Here is a 19,034-nt window from a genome sequence, read left to right as displayed (position 1 = left end):
TGAGAGCTGCTGCTGTCTGTGTGTTTTAGTCTGCACGTTAGATCAAACAGAGATGAACCTAATGTATGTGTGTATGTTTGTGCACTGGAAGACAGATCAGAAAACAAGGCTACTACGTGTCCTACCAGCCTTTCTCAAGGGACTGGAAATGGGCCTGGAGCCATGCTGACAACAACATACTCAGGTCACACACATGCTCCTGTCACATACAAAAAAAACATGCTTGCAGAAGGACTCATTTCCATGCTCTTTTGACTCTGCTTTTCCTGTAATCCACCATGTGAGACATCACACAGTGGGAGTTGTGACGTGTGCAGATATTTGGTGTTTTGACATAAAGTATTATTTGACACAACAATCACTGATCAAATAAAGAAATTTAAAAAGTTACACTCTTTTGAGGTCTTTTGCCAGACTCACCCAAGTAGCCTCCCAACCCAGTGCGAGTGCTTTGGGTTTGTACCCCTCTAGAGAAGGGAAGGTGGCAGAATTTGGAAAAAACCAGTAAAAACTCCTGCATCCTCTGAGGATACCACCTAAAGAGACATCAGCACATTTTGAAATTGAACTCCTCATCAGGTATGGTTTGGATGCAAAATCTAAATCAACATGTTATAGTTTACATATTATAAGTTCACTGTAGTTTTATCCTGATAACATGGCCTACCTGTTTTAACAGAAATGGTTTTAATATACAGAAAATACTGAACCACAACAACAGACAGCTAGTAAGAGTAAGGCTTATAAACAATGAATTTACTCAGAATGAAAATGTACTCAACCTCAGACCATATAAAATGTGATGCATAGAACATTTCTTTATCTAAAATGTATTTAAAGTAAAAATATTTAGCATTACATCATTTGCTCAACACAGATCCTCTGTGAGTGAAGTCAGAATAGTTCAGAAGCAGCTGATAAAACAACAATCTAAATAATCCCTGTTGTTAAGTAGTAATCCATCTTTAAGGCATTTAACTTTAACTGCTGCTGGATACATGTGCCCTTGGAATTTGCATCATGCCTTTTCTATAAAAAGTTAACTATCGATGCACCAATTTTGTCAAACTTGGATACACTGGTGCATTGTTTTTAACATGTTACATTAGTAAAAATATTTCTTTGATATATAGTTGTTAGTAGATACGCTATTATTTTATTATTTAGAAAGGACAATATTTCATGTGGGCACAGTTTATCCTCTCTAAACTGTTTCTCAAATGAGTTCTCTCTTCATCACGACACATCACAACCTACAGAACCAGAGTGTTAGAAGTCAGAAGGCATTTAATTAAATTGATTTGCTATCATTTTGAAGCAAAGAAATAAAAGTGAACTATCTCTACCTTATCGCATTTGGTTCACATTCTTGAATCATTAAATTAGATCACCTGCATTTGCATCATTGCTTTACTTCATATCTTCAATATCCTTATCAATGGCCATATGCAACAAGATGTATAACATTTGCAGTTATGGAGCTTGTTGGGGTTAATATACACACTACTGAAGTATCAGCCTGTGTTATGTATTTATTTCCAGAAGTTTGAAACAATGCCATCTGATATATCTCAATAGTTTTTGGTTCTGTCTCATCTGTTTCTCAGCCAGTCAGTGGACAAACTCAGAAACCTCTTAGCAATGACCACCACTTACAACTATAAAACACACAGCAACTACCATTAGGGAAAGCTAAGAACATTTTAATGACCACATAGCAACATGATTTATTTCTTTGGAATATATATTTTTAGTGGCCATTAATATCTTCTTTTGTGTATGTGGTAAAGTTGTTTTAAAAGTCGATATACATTTGATGTATCATACTGGCCAATACATATCCGAAACGACTGAGTGTGTCCATGCAGAGCTGCTCCACTGGTCTATAGACAGAGCATCTTTTAGCCGCTTGTTTATCATAGAGTTTACTTCCTGTAGTCTAAAAAAAAAGCCAGACAAAAAAAAGACAAGGACACAAGAATACCATTTAAACAAGGGCAAAACCAGGGAAGGCGACCAAAAGGACATTTTAAATACAGAAAACATAGGCAAAGCACACAGAATGTAGTGGAAGGTTAATTAATTCTATAACAATAATGGAAGGTAAAACTGAACAGTAACATTTTCTTGCAGACAACCACTGTGTCAGTGCTCCCATTTTTTCATACAGATCCAAACAAAGTGATGTCATCTGGTGGTATACCAGAACCTACATTCATGTGACAATATACTCTAAGAGAAATAAAGCATATTGTGCACTTCATGTAATTTTTATAAGAATAAATGAAACAATTATACTCTGTCTATACTACATAGACAGCTATTATATATATAATTTGACTGGCTTTTCTCTCACAGTTACTCTTATTTATGGTGGATATATATTGTTGCCACTATATTTTAGATCCAGGGCTGTAGTTTTAAATCCATGGTCATATTTTCCTTTGCATTATGTCATAGTAATATGAGTCATCAAATTGCTCAAATCAAAAGCCTAGAATAATGCCTCACCTGCTATATTTAATGGCTTCAAAACAGACTGAATGCTTTTAACTGATTAGAGGCACAAAACAAAAAAAACATTACACGTGAGGTTCTGTCTATATTTGTCAAAAATTACAGACTAAATTCGCCAAGGAGCACATGTGTGTATGTAGGAATATTGCCAACTCAATCTCCATGTCCATTTTGTCACCAGGCTCACAGAATGTATTCTGTGATTAAGGGGCGAAAATCTTACCTGTGCTGGTATGTGTTGCATATATTTATTATGCTGGCATACCCCTAACGATTTCTCAGCATGTGCTAACTCAGGCTCCATGATGAGTTAATGACACCAGGAACCGTTGAAGTACAAGTCATCTCCCAGGCTCAAGCAATGGAAGTATAACCAATAAAGCTGCTCCAAGTGCTGAAGATCAGTTGTCTTTTCCGGAGTTTGGGAGCTTCTGATCAGCAAATGCAAAATCCACATATAAGATGTGAAATGTTGAGCCACCAGATGCTGCCTTAATCAAACAGATTCTCCTCAGCAGACCAGTGGTTACTAAGCAAACCCAGCAGAAGCGGTAGCTACTATCATATCATTGAGAATGAGAAATATTTAAAAAAGCACCACACTTGCACAAGTGAATGAGATAATTTTTAATAAATCGGTTGAATAATCCAGTTCTCACTAACTCATTTTTTGTTGTTGAATGAAATTGATGTTTTAGAAGCGCTTTGGTTATGAATAATTCAATAATTTGCCCATAAAGTCAGCCACTTGTTTGGATTCATAAATTAGGTAGCATTTAGCAAACGTGGACTTACAATGGCAAGCATACGCAAGTTTAGAAGATCCATATGCCATAAGTTTCTGAGGAGTTCCACAAGGACCCACTTTAGTGGCTGCTGTTGCCCTTGATGCAATAGCTGGTTTTGAAGCAGATACTTTTTTGTATGGATCAATGCGATGAATGACTCACATGACTCAGTCATGAGAAAAAACCATGTTGCACCTCCTGGCATAACAATGCAATCTACAGAAGAGCTTTAAAAATCTCACTAGTTTCCCAAACAATCTAGTGAAAAGTCTCAGTGCTGTCACACTTTTGCATTAGCATTTTTGGAGAGAAGCTCAGCAGATAAAAGAACTGTTGACACAATTATTCCACAAGTCTCTGAAATCCCCCTCCTCGCTGATGGTGTATTTCAACTAACAGTGGTGTCTCCTGTGTTTGATACATGTGCTTCAGGACTTGGAATTAGTTGAGGAATGGGGTTAAGATGAGGGGGCTAGGGTTGGGATAGGAATTGAAGTCTTGCAATTGGGGTTATTGTGTGTTAGCTCAGGCATGTGATGGAGGGCTTGGAAGTGTCAGGGGAATAGTCGGAAATTTGAAACCAAGCTGAGTGGGACTCAGCGGCTTTTGAGGAGCATAATAAGGCAATGAGTGACTAAACGGGGGTGTGGGAAGTTAGTCATTCCTGTAACTTTAACCTGCAGTGAGAGAGCTCATTGGATCTGGAGACTTTGATAGATGTGCGGGTGCCCAGTGCTGCTGGCCTGGGTCGACTGATCTTGTTTTTTTGTGGATTGTGTGGGTGGAGTCTGGTCTAGTTCTCTCCTGGGCGGCTGAGTTATCACCAAAGTGCGGTCTGTCCTGATGCCCAGGTGGGTTTCAGTCACTGACCATCTGGCAGTGTGAGGATGAGGCACCTTGCAGGGATTTCCAAGCAGTGCTGGGACTGGTTAAGTCTGGAAAGCAGTTAACCGGGTATTGAGCAGCTCTGAATGGGCTGCATTGGATCCATTACCTGCAAAGACAATACAGACAGCCATAAGAGTGTTCAAAGGGGAATGATCCAGGTTAGATGCATTGCTTTGCTGGTAGTAATAATTGGTCTAAGACATATAGAAACAAACAATATTAAGGGAAGTATTATTATAAATATTATTATCTTTTTCCAGAAAATTTTATATTTACAGACTGTAAAATGCAATGTAGTATAACCATCAAGTAAAAAGTATTAATATATTTTCTTTACACCTTGAATAAATGTCATTAGGTATAATTTTATAAAAATGAAATAAAAACTTTTATTTTTCTTCTACAAACTGAACATGAAATGTAAAAATTCTGAACTAAATTTGCTTTGTAAAAAAATATATATATATATATATATATATATATATATATTTATATATTTTTTTTTTTATTGACCTTCACACAATCATAAGGGTCTGCCAGGTCCTCTCTGTGATATAATTTCCTATTTTAGCGGGTTTTTGCTTTTCAAATATTAGTATGTAGCAAATATTTATTTTCCCTTATCAAATAATAATAAAGTTATATATCAAACAACAATCTTTTAATAAATGTTACTATTTTAAAATCATTATCAGAGTCATCTTTTTTAATGTATTATTGGTTAAATGTGTAAATAAAAAGCATTATGTCATTGTCCTAAACGACAAACGCCGTTCATTGAGCTCAACTTATACTGAACCCAGAACATTCCTTTGATAAATGGAGGTAAAAGCATGAAGGATCGATATGGAAAGGGTGGCTAAACCAGAAAATAGATGCTGTGAATGCAGAGTAAGATGAGAGACCTGGGTTTGTGTGTCTTCACTCCTCTGCCTTCTCCCACGGTCAAAGACAGAGACTGTTGCTGTCTGCAGGGGACGGCTGAGTGTGTGAAGAGCTTTGGACAGTAGCCAGGGCTGAACGTCCCCACTATGTACCTGTCCCTTCTTGCTTTCTTCTTTTCCTGAGAGACGTCACTGCTGACATCAGTGAACTACAATCAGCTAAGATCAATTCTTTTCTTCAAATGACAGCTATATACTCCCCTCTGTCCTGATCTACTTTCCTGTTGCTTGGCAACAACTTTCAGTCCCAACATCTCCCTTCCAAACATTTCCATTCTTTCAATTTAACATTCCGAATATTTCCTTTAATAAGAATGTCTCTGATCGATAGCACAATCTTGAAAGAAAGTGCTAGGATAATGGCCATCAGATAGCATTAGCAATGATGTCTCTCTCTATTGCATCTGATGCAGAAAAAGCTCAAAGCTTTACAGATCTTTGGTGAGAAGACACAATGCTTTCTCAAATACATGAGTTATATCTTACGGAATGATATAAACATTCCTAACAGAGTTACATGGGCAGTCTAAACATGCAGGTATACTGTGCACATGCTACACCAAAGATGCAACAATTCATATCAAAATCATAAACAATGATCATTCATCATTATTATGAAAAAGGAACTGTTATGTACATAACTGATTATATATAATGCAAATCATAATTCTAATGTTTGCAACACAATGATCTGCAACACAGATGTCATATGAATCACATATGAATATATATGAAAATATATTAAACAGTATTTGATATTTCATTGATTTTTCACGGTAATTATTTGAATGTATATTTATGCATGCTACACTAACTAAGTGTTAACCAAATAATGTTTGGATATTCAACGAAAAAAAAGCTTTAATGAAGTTTAATGCAGTCAGGTAATATAAGAGCTCATCTGCTCACACAGTATTTAGTGCACTATAATAGGTGGCATAATGAAAACAGGTCACCACCAAAAATTTTAATGATGACAAATTATGGCAATGGCTGAAATAAGCCACGTTAAATAAAATATATTCATAAAATGTTATGTTAATGTTTATTAAAGTGTTACCTTTTACACTTGCTGTTTTGATTTAATTATTTTGTGCTTCACTATTGTTTGCAACGTAGTCATAAAAGGTCATTAAAAAGACTGATGGCTAGAAAAAAATTACATCTGCCATGTTCATCTGATATGAGTTAAACAAGGTCACAGGCTCTGCGGGTTTACCTATAAATATTGTTCTATTTCTATAGAATTTAAATTAATTGTGCTTATATTTTCTTGCTCACAATCATGATATTTCAACTATTTATCCTATTAGTAATAGCTTAACAGAAAGAAAACAATATTTTTGCAGTATATGCAAAATTAGTTTGGTAAAAAAATTAAACATTTTTGATAAAGAGAAAGGTTGGTGTGAAACTATCCTGAACTTTCAAAGCATCATTATTAATAATAAATATTGGATATATTATTTCTGTATCAGATGATATACGATAGTGATTCAGAGTGGTTACACATATTGTGAGAAAACTGAAAAAGCAGATTTCACCCAAAGAAGTCAATGACTCTTCTGAACACATTAATAAAATCAATTTTAGCCAATATATTCTAATAATGAATACACTATTGAAATTAATGTGATTTTGTCCAAATAATCAATGTGTAGTCATGTGTCACAAGAAAAAAAAAATCCCACACAACCCGCTGGACATCAAATAAAATCTCGAGTGTATTATAATCGTCATTTCCACCAGCCACGCGCCTAATGAAACATTATCATGAACAAGGTCATCTGTCCTCGCTGGTCAATTAAGAGTCAGCAGATAATTCACCGTTTCACAAGCTGATGGAATGGACATCTGCGTTATGGAAATAGCGAGAAATGAAAGCGAGTCTCTATGATAGACAAGCTAGATCTTTTTTAAAGTTGTTTGTCCGACGACACTTGTTTATACACTGCAGTGTCGCGAGGTGAAGGATGTCACGCGCATCTCTCGCGCTTCAAACAGATGAGCGTCACAGTAAGAGACTACCTCCAATCGCATGTTGTGTCGTCGACCCATGTTTCGTTTTAAAAGCATAATTAGGTTTATATCGAAATAATTCTTACCTCTCCTGTTTCTCTGCACCGGCGCAAGTGTGTGTGTGTGTGTGTGTATGGTGTGAGCTTCTCTACAGGACACACACACACACACACTCTCTCTTCCACTGGTGTGATAATGAGTGATGGAGAGTGGATACGTCAGTCCCAAGAGAACAATAGGAAAGGTAGCGAAACCTGTGTGTAAAACATCCTAAACAGACACTTGACTAGTAATGACATTGTTTGACTAAAAATGACGTAAGGCGCCGGAAGATCATCCGCATCAGCACGAGCGGAATGGAAATGTTACACTTACACGTGGAGCATTAACATGACAGGACAGCATATATCCACAACTCACGAGAACTATTCTCACAGTCGAATTAATAATGAATTCCATTCGATTAAATTCCATTATATGCGGGTCAATGACGTGACGCTCATTTTTGTGTCAAAAATGAAATTAAATCAAATTTAAAAGGGTTAAAATTTAGAAAAAAATGTGTAAACTAATTGCAGGCATGCTATTTTTGTATACCAAGTCTAAAATGTGTCTAAAATATTTTAGGGAATATTAGGGTGATTATTGCAAAAATGTCAATGTGGGGTGAAACATTGAAAATGTGAAATTCTCATAAAACATCATATCAGCTAGTTCAACTGTACATTAATACTATTTAATAGAGTATATAAAAGTAAATGGAGCAGCATTGTTCTGAAAATTATAATTAATTTGGGGAATTGTAGGAGTCAAATCAAATTCCTTGAGTGTCAAGGTGGTGTAATCATCATTAAAGGAGCCATGTTGTTAATTGTCATGATTGAGGGGTCTGAGGCGTGCGGATCCATTCGCAGACTTTTATTGGACAAAGGCATGGTCAAAGCAGGCAGGCGTCAAAACACAGCAAACAGGAGTATCAGAGGCAAGGCAACAACAAAATCCAAAAACAGGCGGTGGTCGGGTCAGGCAGCAAACAATCACAGTATCAGAAGACCGGCAGGGTCAAAACCAGAAATCTAAGACTCGGGAAACACAAGGAAACTCGGGAAACAACAATCAAACGACAATCCAACAATACTATAATAGTACAACCTGCAGGTGAGGGGCCTGCTACAGCATTTATAGTGTTTTAACAGGAAGTAGCAGCAGAGGGAGTGATCACAGATCACCCAGAGGTAAGAGCTCCCTCTGCTGGCTTGGTGACATTAATATTTTGAAGATCTTGTGAGAGAAAATTATATCACTGAGAAGGACTTCTGCTGATACTATTTGCTGCATGAAAATGTTTGTAACTATCTTTAAAATGTGAGGTAATTGCACATTTTAAGGCTATGGCCAGGTATACATGTCAAATGGTATGACCTCTTAAATTTTTATTAAGTTTTTTATAGTTAAAATCTATGTAATTTTTTACAGTGTAGCTTCCTCTAACTGCATGTTCAAGAGAGTGGCATTTCATCTGATGACATAGGATGTAGGTGTAGAATAAACACTGGTAAGAAGAGAAGAGAGCAAAACAAAACACTGGTCAAGAATTAGAAGTTCCAAATGCGTAATTGTAAAGAAAAATGTTGAAGGATCTCAATAAGCCAAGAGTATAATAATAAAATTATTTAGATTTGAATTGCTGCTATTGCCCTTTTTGTCACGTTGCTAGTTTCTGCACTTATTTGTAACATTTTAAGAAATATTACAAAATTCTTTTTTTCAAACGGAACATATTTTCATATTTTCACTGGTAATTAATTCATATTTTAATGTTACTAACAAAATCCAATTACATAATTGTTCAGGAAGGGACACAATTTTAGTGGGAAAATAGCAGCACCACCATCAGTGAAGTATTCGTATTTAATTTGATGAATTCTGTGAAATTATATGGTTTGTCACTAAAATCCAGGACTAAATTATGTGTGTGTATTTCAGTAAATAGAACAAATGCACAGTGAAGATTATCACATTTAATAACACTTGGCACTTGGTGAGGCATTGTGGGAAGAAAATAACACCCATAATTTAATCAAAACAGATACAGATTTACAGACATTGTACTTGTATGGTTAAAGAACTAGATGATAATACTTACATAATTTGTATTATGTCATATTTTTTATTATATGTAATTAACTACAATAGAAGTGTCAATATCTGTGCTCAAAATACACAAGATGCACTTAAGTCATTAGCCATGCAACAAATAAAGTTTTGAGAAAAAAAGCACTTGAAACAAAACTTACAGGCATCTTATGGGCCCCAAGGGCCCGCTCTATTCCTGGAGTGGGAGGTTTTATTGGACCTAATCTCTTTTAGTGCAGGTCTAGGCTAATTTTTGTAGCACCAAGCAAAAGCTTAGTATGATGAACTTCAGACCCTGGATAAAATGAGAGAAAAGCGAAAACTATTTAATAGTCATTTCTTCCTTATGGCAAGCAAAAGCAGGTGACATTTCTTTTCTGTACAACAGGACTGAGACATTTTTAAAGCTTTGTTTTTCTTCTGAACTCTTATATAATAGTGAAAGTGCCCTTGTCTATATTTTTAAACAAACAATAAATCTGGGTTAAGTATAATTCCACATTGGATCCCATGCCCTTATAAGCCTGATGTCTCAGTGCTTGGAGTGTTTTCAAAACAGGGAGTAGCAGTACCATAAAAAGCCATCCACATGTACACACACTTTCACACAATCTCTAAGCATAGACTGAGATTAATGCATGTGTAATCTTACAGGAATGCACTGTTTCAGAGCTCCAGCTGTACCCAAGCACAAAACACACAGGTTATAATCTCCATCCGCTGCATGTGTGTATGAAACAAAGAAAAGCACAAGTACATAATAAATTGATCTTTGATAGAAACTTCAGGTCAGGTCAAATGTTCCCTTTTTTTGTGTGCCTTTGTAGTTCTTTGGTCTTTTATTAACACTTTGAACGTTTCTACGGCATCTTCTTTTTAGTCTTGACGAGGCCTTTCACTACTAGGCAGCGGTAAAATTCCTGGATATATGTGTACACGCACTTCCAGTCAGGCTCTTGCATCCGCATCAAGTCATCAACATCCAGCAGGCGAGGACAGTCAGCTAGTGTTCTATATGCATAAAAAAAATTAAGCCTATTTGTAGGATCATTATATAATATTATGAAATTATAATAATAATATATATATATATATATATATATATATATATATATATATATATATATATATATATATATATATATATATATATAGTAATATTTTATTTATACTATATGATATATATATTACAGTATATTTATACAGTATATATACACATTTATTTATTTATTTTTATATAAATATATATTTTTCTATGTAAACTATTTCTTTCTTTCTGGGGAAAATATGAGACACAAAGGTGGATGAAAATAGTAAATAGTGTCAAGTCTTACTCTGCAGTCTTGAATGCCTTCTCAAAGTTGGCTCTCCGATCATAGGGGTCAAGAGTGCAATATTCAAAGCCCTCTGGGAAGAACCTGTGCACCAGGGCACAAAACGCTAGACCGTCTGCCCAGCTAGAGGAGAAATTTTGGATGTTCACACCTAAACATAGAAACAAGCTTAAAACGAAGAATCACAACAAAGCTGTGAAGAATACAAAACAAATAAATAAAAATCTTGTTTTAATAAAACAAAGCCAATTTTAGGACCATTAGGTTTTTTGCATTAATAAAATAAGACTCTCATCCCCACACACCTAATTTACATTATTATAATAATAAAAAGTCTTTATACTTAAAGTATTTGTAAAAATACTTTAGTATTTGTAAAATTTATTTATTTATTTATTTTTTTTTTGAGTTTTTTTAGTTTTACAGAAAATTTCATACACCTTTTGGGAATCAAATTGAGTATTCACAAAAATTAAATGTTAAAAAAATCTGCTTGTGATTAAAAATAAGGTTATAATGTCGAAAATCTTAATAGTCATAAAAATAGGTTTTACTTTCCAGAAAGTCTTATTTTATTCCCTTTAGATTTTGTTGTGAAATGTGACCTGAATATTTCCATTAGATTCACACAGGGAGGCTAACAGCTCAAGCCCAAGACATGTAGCAAAACAGAAACAGTTTGATTGTCTCTTCAGGCCCACCTCATATGGTTCAGTCTTGACCCGGCACCAGTCCAGCAGCATCTGTTTGACATCTTTGGTATTTGGGCCCCCAACTGCTGAGCTGCCCGGGTACTTTAACCCTGGCCACACAGGACTGAGCCGGGCTTTAGGAGAAAAACAGCACAATCAGTCAACAAGATATGTTCTATGATGTCATCCTGTCGGGACTCACTGACTCACCTGCCCACAGTTTTTGGAAAGGAAGTAGAGGTTGGTGGAGAAAATGATCTTGCCTGAGCTATCCCTATACCGAAGAGATGTAAAAAAGAATGGTTATCAAAGCCTTGCAGATCATGTGTAGTGTTCAGAGCCTCATGAATGACATCACGCACTGTGTGCGCTTGTACTGAGACCCACTCGGACCATTAGCAGATTTCTGGTCCTTATTCAGTCCAGCACCTGTCTTTCCTTTGCCACCCTGCTGACGCATGTTCTCCATTCGGACCGCCCGCTCTCTATCACGCCGCTCTGAGAAAAACAGAGAAGTTTTACTTAGAAGACATCCATTTCAGGAACTCATTGAAAACCTTCTATGAGTTCTTCTACGACGACCACCACCCACAGCTTCAGTCACCCCCTCCTGTTACCGCTCCCTCAACAGTCACCGTCAGCACTTCTTTGCCTCCAGTCAATTCCAGTCCCATGGCCTGTCTGGCACCCTACTCTGGCTTAGTGGAGGAGTGCAATGGTTTCTTTCGACAGTGCTCACTAGTTTTTGAGATACAACCAGCGCTTTATCCCACTGATCAGTTTAAAATTGCATTTATAATCTCCTTGCAGTCAGGTGCAGTACTACAATGGGCTGAAACATTATGGAATCAGGGTGGACGAGCCACTGAATGCATCAGTGGGCAAGCAGTTCACCTCTCTCAAGGTGCCATGTCTACAAATATTCCTTAAAATTTTGTAAATATTCCTTAAAATTTTATACTCTTGCAGCAGCCAGCAGCTGGAATGAGCAATCTTTCTTGACTACCTACTAGCAGAGAAACTAAACTTTGTCTCTTTAAACTTGCCACTTTATGATGAATCCTGTGAATTGGAACAGTTTATTTAGCAAACCATCAGAAGTGCATCCCGTAAGCAATCAGCTTACAATGATCTAGTGAGAACTCCTACCTCCGTCAGCCAGAGATTACCAGCTCTCCAGACTTTCAACCAGAACCCATGCAACTTGATCATGGACAGATGACTCCTGGGGGCTTTGTATCTATTGTGGCAATTCAGGGAATTACATTCGTTTATGCCCCCCTCATACTCTATATGAGTGTTATTGAACCCTCTCTTGTAAAGATGCAACCACCTGTGTAAAGCTTACTGCCACTGATGTATTACAAACCTCTACAATCTACCAAGTCCAATCCATATTGGGAAAACCTTTGAGAAGAAGAAATGTTCAATATTAGGTTGAAACTCTACTTTTACAATGTTTACACTCAATTACACTCAAAATATATCTGTTTTCTAGTTCTGGAGGGCTCTACAGCAGATATCATCTTAGGGTGCCTGTGGTTGGTAAGGCATAATCTCATCCTCTCTTTGAAGACTCAGGAAGTCCTAAAGTGGGGTAAAAACTGCAATCTAGAATGTTTTCCCTGTTTGCCATTAACTGTTCCTCAAAATCAACAGATCAATTCCACTTCCATTGAAAGTCCCTGGAGAAGCAATCTGTGGATATACCAGAATGTTACACTCCCTTTAGTTAAATATTCTGTTCAAATCACATCAGCCATGGGACTATGCCATCGACCTCATATTGAGTGAGCCAGTACCCCACTCTCGCTTCCTGAACATATGGCCATGGAGGAGTATGTGAAGGGTCACTCGGGCAAGGTTACATCCGACCTTCTACTTACCCTGCTGCTTCCAGCTTTTTCTTCATGGCCAAGAAGGACGGAGGCTTGAAGCCTTGCATTGACTAGAGAGCTTGTTTTCCCCCTCGTCCCGCAGCAAATGAGCATCTAAAAGGAGTCACTATATTCACAAAGTTGACCACCCAGGGGCCAGCAACACTCTCTTGTTGCTACAAGATTGCTCTGGTGGCTAGAGATAGCTAGGGATGTGAGAAGGTACTTGAGTGGATGTAAGGATTGTGCCATGTTGAAAAGCCTGCGACACTTACCAGCTGGTAAACTCTGTCACCTACCAATCCCGAATAACCCCTGGTCATACCTAGGAGTGGACTTCATCGCAGACCTGCCACCTTCTGAAGGTAATCTTGGTAATCGTGGATTGATTCTCTAAATTCTGCCGTTTATTAACTCTCAAAGGTTTACCCACTGCCCTGGAAACAACAGAGCTGCTTTTTAACCAAGTGTGCCGATTGTACAGACTCCCTAAAAACATTGTGTCAGACTGAGGACCCCAATTCATATCCAGGGTATTGAATGCCACCTTCTCTCTCCTAGGTGTGACAATAAGCCTCTCCTAGGGATATTATTCCTAATCTAGACCCATCTAGATTAGACCCCTCCATTACTCACAGGGGATGTTTTGATATAAATGGCCAAAGAGATATTGGATTCGCAACATTTGGAGTACCTGGTGGACTGGGGAGGTTATAGTCTTGAGGAAAGGGTTCCTCGAGATGACATTCTTGTTCCAATCACATCCCCCTTACCTGAGTTCTAACTAGCCACACCAGCACATTCATCAAGAGCACTATATAAGCACACACCATGGTTCAGTCAGTGTCAGGGCTCGTATGGATGAAGTGGACTCTCTCCTTCACTCCTACAAAGTATTGGTGAATGACTTGCCTCCCTACTTACCTCTTGTGTTTCTCCTTAACTTCTAGTTGTGTCCAGTGTCTCTGTCAGCGTCTTCTGGTTGTGGTGTGTGCTACAAAGATCTTCTTCATCTTCTCTGTTCTCCTGGTACCTGGAAAAGACAAGAATTGTGCTCCATATCGCTGTGATTCCTGTTAAAGACTTTCAAAGGACTATATACTCACACAATTCCTCTGCCATAGATTTTCCATGCTCATCTGTGCAAATAAACATTGTTATCATTTTACCTACCTCTTGTGTGAGTTTGCTTCTGTTAATTGCATTACTTTCAATCATTATATTTTGAAATTGTAAAGTATTTTTATATAATCAATCATTTGTTTCATTTTCCTTTATATATGCTTTTGAAATTAGGTTGCATCACAGCATAAAATAATGGTGGTATTTGTGAATATGAATATGATGATGAGAATAAAAGATTATAATGAGATAATGAAACTTGAATAAGAATTAATAGTGAGAAAAGTGAGAATTACAGAAACACAAAAAATTAAATGTCTAAATTTATTGCATGAAGGAAAATAACTCAAGTTCTTATTTTAGTAATTACAATAATTAGGCAAAAAAACTAGGTACTTACCCTGAACCTACCTCAAATGAAAGTATGTACACTGTAAATACACATTCATGTACTGTTACACAAAACATCTTATTGACAGTGTTGAGCATTGCCCTGTCCAGATGAGTTTTGCCCACCTAATAAAATGACCATAAATAATAAAGACAGCAAAGCACGAATTATGCTTACAATAAATGTCACAAAATGTAATAGCAGTAAAAAAAATATTCTTAATTTAGCTAAATATATTTATTTCTTTTGACTTAAATGCAATCCAGAATGTCAGAAAGCACAATAGACTCAGTCGACCATGTCTGAGCCATATATACTGAATGCGGCATTAGGCACATGACCTGATCCTTACCCCTCTTTCTCTTCAGCAGTTCTCTCATAGCAGCGCGGATCATTTTCCTCTCCTCAAAATCCACAGCCTTTTCAAGCTAGAACATGCAATAAACAGAAGCAGAACATTTTCCTAAATATGGTTAAGAAGACAAATCATGAGAACCGACCCACTGTGCCTGTAGTACCATTAGTTGCCTCTTACCATATTATTGAGCATCTCTTCATCCTCTATAGCTGCCAGCTGTTCGACTGTCAGGGGGCCCGTCGTATCAGGTTGCACTTTGGTACCTGCCTCTAATGTTTCCTTTTCTCCCTGCATCTTTAGTGACAACTGGAACAGAAGGAGCAACAGGAGGTGTTGATGGACACAGAGATGTGAGTATCTCCATGTATGCATGGGAACGAGGGAGTATGTTTATGGAAAACTAAGGAAAAAGAGATTATATCTGTGAGAGAAACTACTACAGAGAAACCCCAAGATTCTTATTTGTTGCTGCAGTCTAATTATTGGTTTGAGCGGTTTGATCAGAACAAACAGATTACAACAACTATTTGGTTGGTTGTTTTTTCACATATAAAATTTTTTCCTGATTCAGGCCCTACATAATGATGACTGTCTCACACCTTCTGCCAATAATCCTGTAAACAACTTAAAGGCAAAGACATCTGTGGAATAACATGCTTCATGAGAGGAGAATATTTCCCATAGTTCTTTGCAATAAGTACAGTGGATCCCAAAAATATTTTGACACTTAAAACGATGTGGGTGGTGGGGGTTATTGTTAGGGTTGCTGACTTTCCTAATTTTTCAGGTTTGCAGTGACATGAGAATAAGTAAATGTGAAATAATTTTTAATTTTGTGTGAACAATTCCTTTCATTATGTATATATATATATGTATATATATATATATATATATATATATATATATATATATATATATATATATATATGCACCCTTAGTAAATATGATCAAAAAGTCTGTGGAAATAAATCTGCATTGTTAAGCCTTTTTGATCCTTTTTATATATTTTTTTAAATCACAAAAATTTACCCTTTCATTAAATAATAAAGAGAAAATGAGAAATGAGAAAAACCAAAGAATATATTTATAATGTACAGAAAAAGATAATTGAGCTTTCCAAATTAGTGAAAAAAGAACTAGAGCAGTGAAAATGTCCATTTCCACCACCATCAGGGCAATTATTACAAAATTTCCAATCAAAATAAAATGTCACAGAACTGCCTGGAGGAGGATGTGAGAAGGAGAGTGGCCAAAGACTTTTTTTAAGCGCCACAGCTGGAGAAATGCAAAAAATATTTGTCAAATGTTAGTAAATCATGTTCATAGCTACTGCCTTCAACTACTCTGATATCTGTGTACACCAAGAGTCAATGCACAAATGGCTCAGAAAATTTAGCCCTGAGAAAAGCTACGTCAGAAAAAGCATTTGAGTGCAGATGCATCCAGATAATCTTTAGTCCTGCTTTATATTAGTATGTGTTGGGTTTAATGTGTAGCTGAAGCAAGCAGAATAGATAATGTTTTTCAATGCCATAATACAGTTTTACTCTAATAACACATAATAATGTCTGCAGCATTTATATAACTGCCTAAAAAAACAATTTGCTCTTACACTGGTCTAATAGCTGTTATGTAATCACACAATCACTATACTGAAAGATGGATGGAAATTCATTACAAAAACAGCCAAAGTTATTGTAAAATAAGAAACAGAGAAATGCAGCTCACCAATCTCACTGCAGCTGTCCGAGAGGTAAGGTCTCGCAGTCTAATGTAAAAGGTGAATTGTGGGATCAGATACACTCAACTCAACTCAGATGCTGAATTTTTTCTGAGTCAACGTGAGAACCCTCCCACCCGACCCTCATCGCCCTTTTTGTGAAGGGACCAGGGGAAAAAGAGGAAAGACCAGAACAGGACATTTAGTATTAATGACGTATTTGGCAATGTTTGTCCTGATATATCCCTATTGTCGTTTTTTCCTCACAACAGAAAACTGTGTCATCTAAACACTGTCACTGTCATATAAATACTCTGATACCAAATTGGTATCAGAGTATTTATATGTTTAAAAACCAGAGAAAAAAAAAAAACATTGAGATGAACAGTGCTCCCCCAGCGTGCTCTGTGTTGACAGTGATTGCATAAGCAGGTGGCCTGGCTCTATGCAGAACTAAACAGTGAATGAGTGGACAGACAGAGCACACTGCCTTATTAAGACATAAGAATGATGTTGCCTAGCAGCTCCTCCGTGTTTATACAGGTCAGACACATCCTTTTCTCTTATGCAGATATAAACACACTCGTTGCAGAATTTATCTGCAAAAGTGGGGGGAGGTGGGACAGAAATATCACTGACACATACATTTTTAGGTTCAAGCCACTGAGTATGACAAAGGCCTTGTAATGAAAAAGGAGTGTTTGGTTCCACCTAGTGGTGCCTGATTGTGGTCATTAGCTGGCAGAGACGAGCTAGCATGACACATGGAAACAGTGAGGGCGAAGGAAACCTTGACTTAGACTGGATGTTGAACGAGTCATTGTGACTAATGTGGCATATTGATTATACAGAAGTAGTGCTGTTATAGTGGTATTATAGTCATGCAATGGCACCTACAAAGCAATGGAGGAAATGCAATATGCAAAACTGGCTGCTATCATGTCAGTGAAAATATAAGGTTCAGTTAAAGGAACACTAAACTTTTGGGAAATATGCTCATTCCATTCTCCAACTTAATAAAGTTAATAAATTGAGCTTTACCATCTTTTAATCTATTTATCTGATCTCCGGGTCTAGCGATAGCACTTAGCATCCTTAGCATAGATCATTGAATTTAATTTTACCAAGAGTTTTAAAAATGACCAAGATATTTTCCCTATTTACAAATGGACTCTTCTTTAGTTATGTTGTGTACTAAGACTGAAGGAAAATAAAAAGTTGCAATTTTCTCTGATATGATTAGGGACTGCACTCTCATTCCGATGTAATAATCAAGTTTGCTGTTGTACCATGCCCGCAGCAGGCACAAGGCTATCACGCAGTGCCTGTAAACAGCCAGGCCCTCTTGCTTGCACAGGGAGCAGGTCATGGAAGCTGGAGACTATTTTCCACAGGCGCTGCTTGACATCATTGTGCCTGCTACACAAACATGATCACATTCTCTAACAATCTATGGAGTCCACAGCCTGTTGACGCTTTTAAACGTGGGCTTAAAACCTTTTAGTAAAGCTTTTGAATGAGATTTTTCATTTGTAGTACTCTGTATTTCTATTGGCATTGTGAAATATTCTCCCTGACCGCTTACCGATTCCTTGTCAATGCTTTTCACTTGCATTCTTTTGTTAAAGCTTTTGAATGAGACTTTTAAATTTGTAACACTTTGGGAGTCTGTATGAATATCAAGTGAGTTACAAATCAAATGTATTAGTGTTTATAAGTTGTGGCTAAGCTGTTGAAACAGTCTGCGTTTTAATGGCCTCTTTCACAGTTGTAATATACGTTTGACGTATTTCTAGTATGATTTGTTTAATCTAGTATGAACCTAGTGCGATTTATTAACGATTGTCTTAACATTGTAACATTGCCAACATGATTTTAATAATTTATGCTAACATGTTTCTAGCATATTTTAACACGTTAAACGTTTTAACATGTTTTAATTAAGCATGTTTAACATATTACTACCATGTTTTAACCTTTTAGCAAGTTGTTTCTATCATTTCAACACATTGCTAACATGTATTAGTATGATTTTGCTGACATGTTTTAAATCCTTATATTTTAGCATGCTACTAGCATGTTTTAACACATGGTTAACATGTTTCATAATTTTAAACGTTTTTAATTTTTACCATATTGTTAGGATATATTAACACATTCCTAACATGTTTTAGCTGTTGCTGGCATGTTACTAGCATATTTCTAATAAGCTTAGCATACCTTTAGCTAATGCTAAAATAGCATACTG

The 19,034-nt window shown here is 36.7% G+C and overlaps 2 protein-coding genes across 2 annotated transcripts; both read right to left on the bottom strand.

The window, feature by feature from the left end:
* Nucleotides 1-10,106: 10,106 nt before the first annotated feature.
* LOC122340926 (smoothelin-like protein 1) lies at nt 10,107-11,410 on the bottom strand. The gene is made up of 3 exons (XM_043234167.1): nt 11,328-11,410; nt 10,627-10,749; nt 10,107-10,303 (listed from the first exon to the last, which is right to left on the bottom strand). Exons 1-3 carry the CDS (start codon nt 11,378-11,380, stop codon nt 10,153-10,155), a joined length of 327 nt encoding a protein of 108 aa, XP_043090102.1. The 5' UTR covers nt 11,381-11,410; the 3' UTR covers nt 10,107-10,152.
* Nucleotides 11,411-11,412: 2 nt separating this feature from the next.
* LOC122340927 (smoothelin-like) lies at nt 11,413-16,897 on the bottom strand (the record flags this gene model as incomplete). The annotated part of the gene is made up of 6 exons (XM_043234168.1): nt 16,795-16,897; nt 15,244-15,372; nt 15,061-15,136; nt 11,706-11,816; nt 11,529-11,592; nt 11,413-11,452 (listed from the first exon to the last, which is right to left on the bottom strand). Coding segments are annotated over exons 2-6 (408 nt in total), but the record flags the coding sequence as incomplete, so codon positions are not given.
* Nucleotides 16,898-19,034: the final 2,137 nt, after the last annotated feature.

Source organism: Puntigrus tetrazona, unplaced genomic scaffold, assembly GCF_018831695.1.
Source record: "Puntigrus tetrazona isolate hp1 unplaced genomic scaffold, ASM1883169v1 S000001081, whole genome shotgun sequence".
NCBI lineage: Eukaryota > Metazoa > Chordata > Actinopteri > Cypriniformes > Cyprinidae > Puntigrus > Puntigrus tetrazona.
Note: the sequence above shows the minus strand (reverse complement) of the source record. Positions and strands in the feature narration are given on the sequence as shown.

What these genes read in the sequence shown, in the direction of transcription:
- LOC122340926 (XM_043234167.1), bottom strand. Translation starts at nt 11,380, where the DNA reads ATGTCAAACAGATGCTGCTGGACTGGTGCCGGGTCAAGACTGAACCAT. An exon ending in TCAAGACTGAACCATATGAG is followed by an intron (nt 10,750 to 11,327) that starts GTGGGCCTGAAG and finishes TTTCTCCTCTAG; the next exon opens with CTGGGCAGACGGTCTAGCGT. An exon ending in AAGGCATTCAAGACTGCAGA is followed by an intron (nt 10,304 to 10,626) that starts GTAAGACTTGAC and finishes TTATGCATATAG; the next exon opens with AACACTAGCTGACTGTCCTC.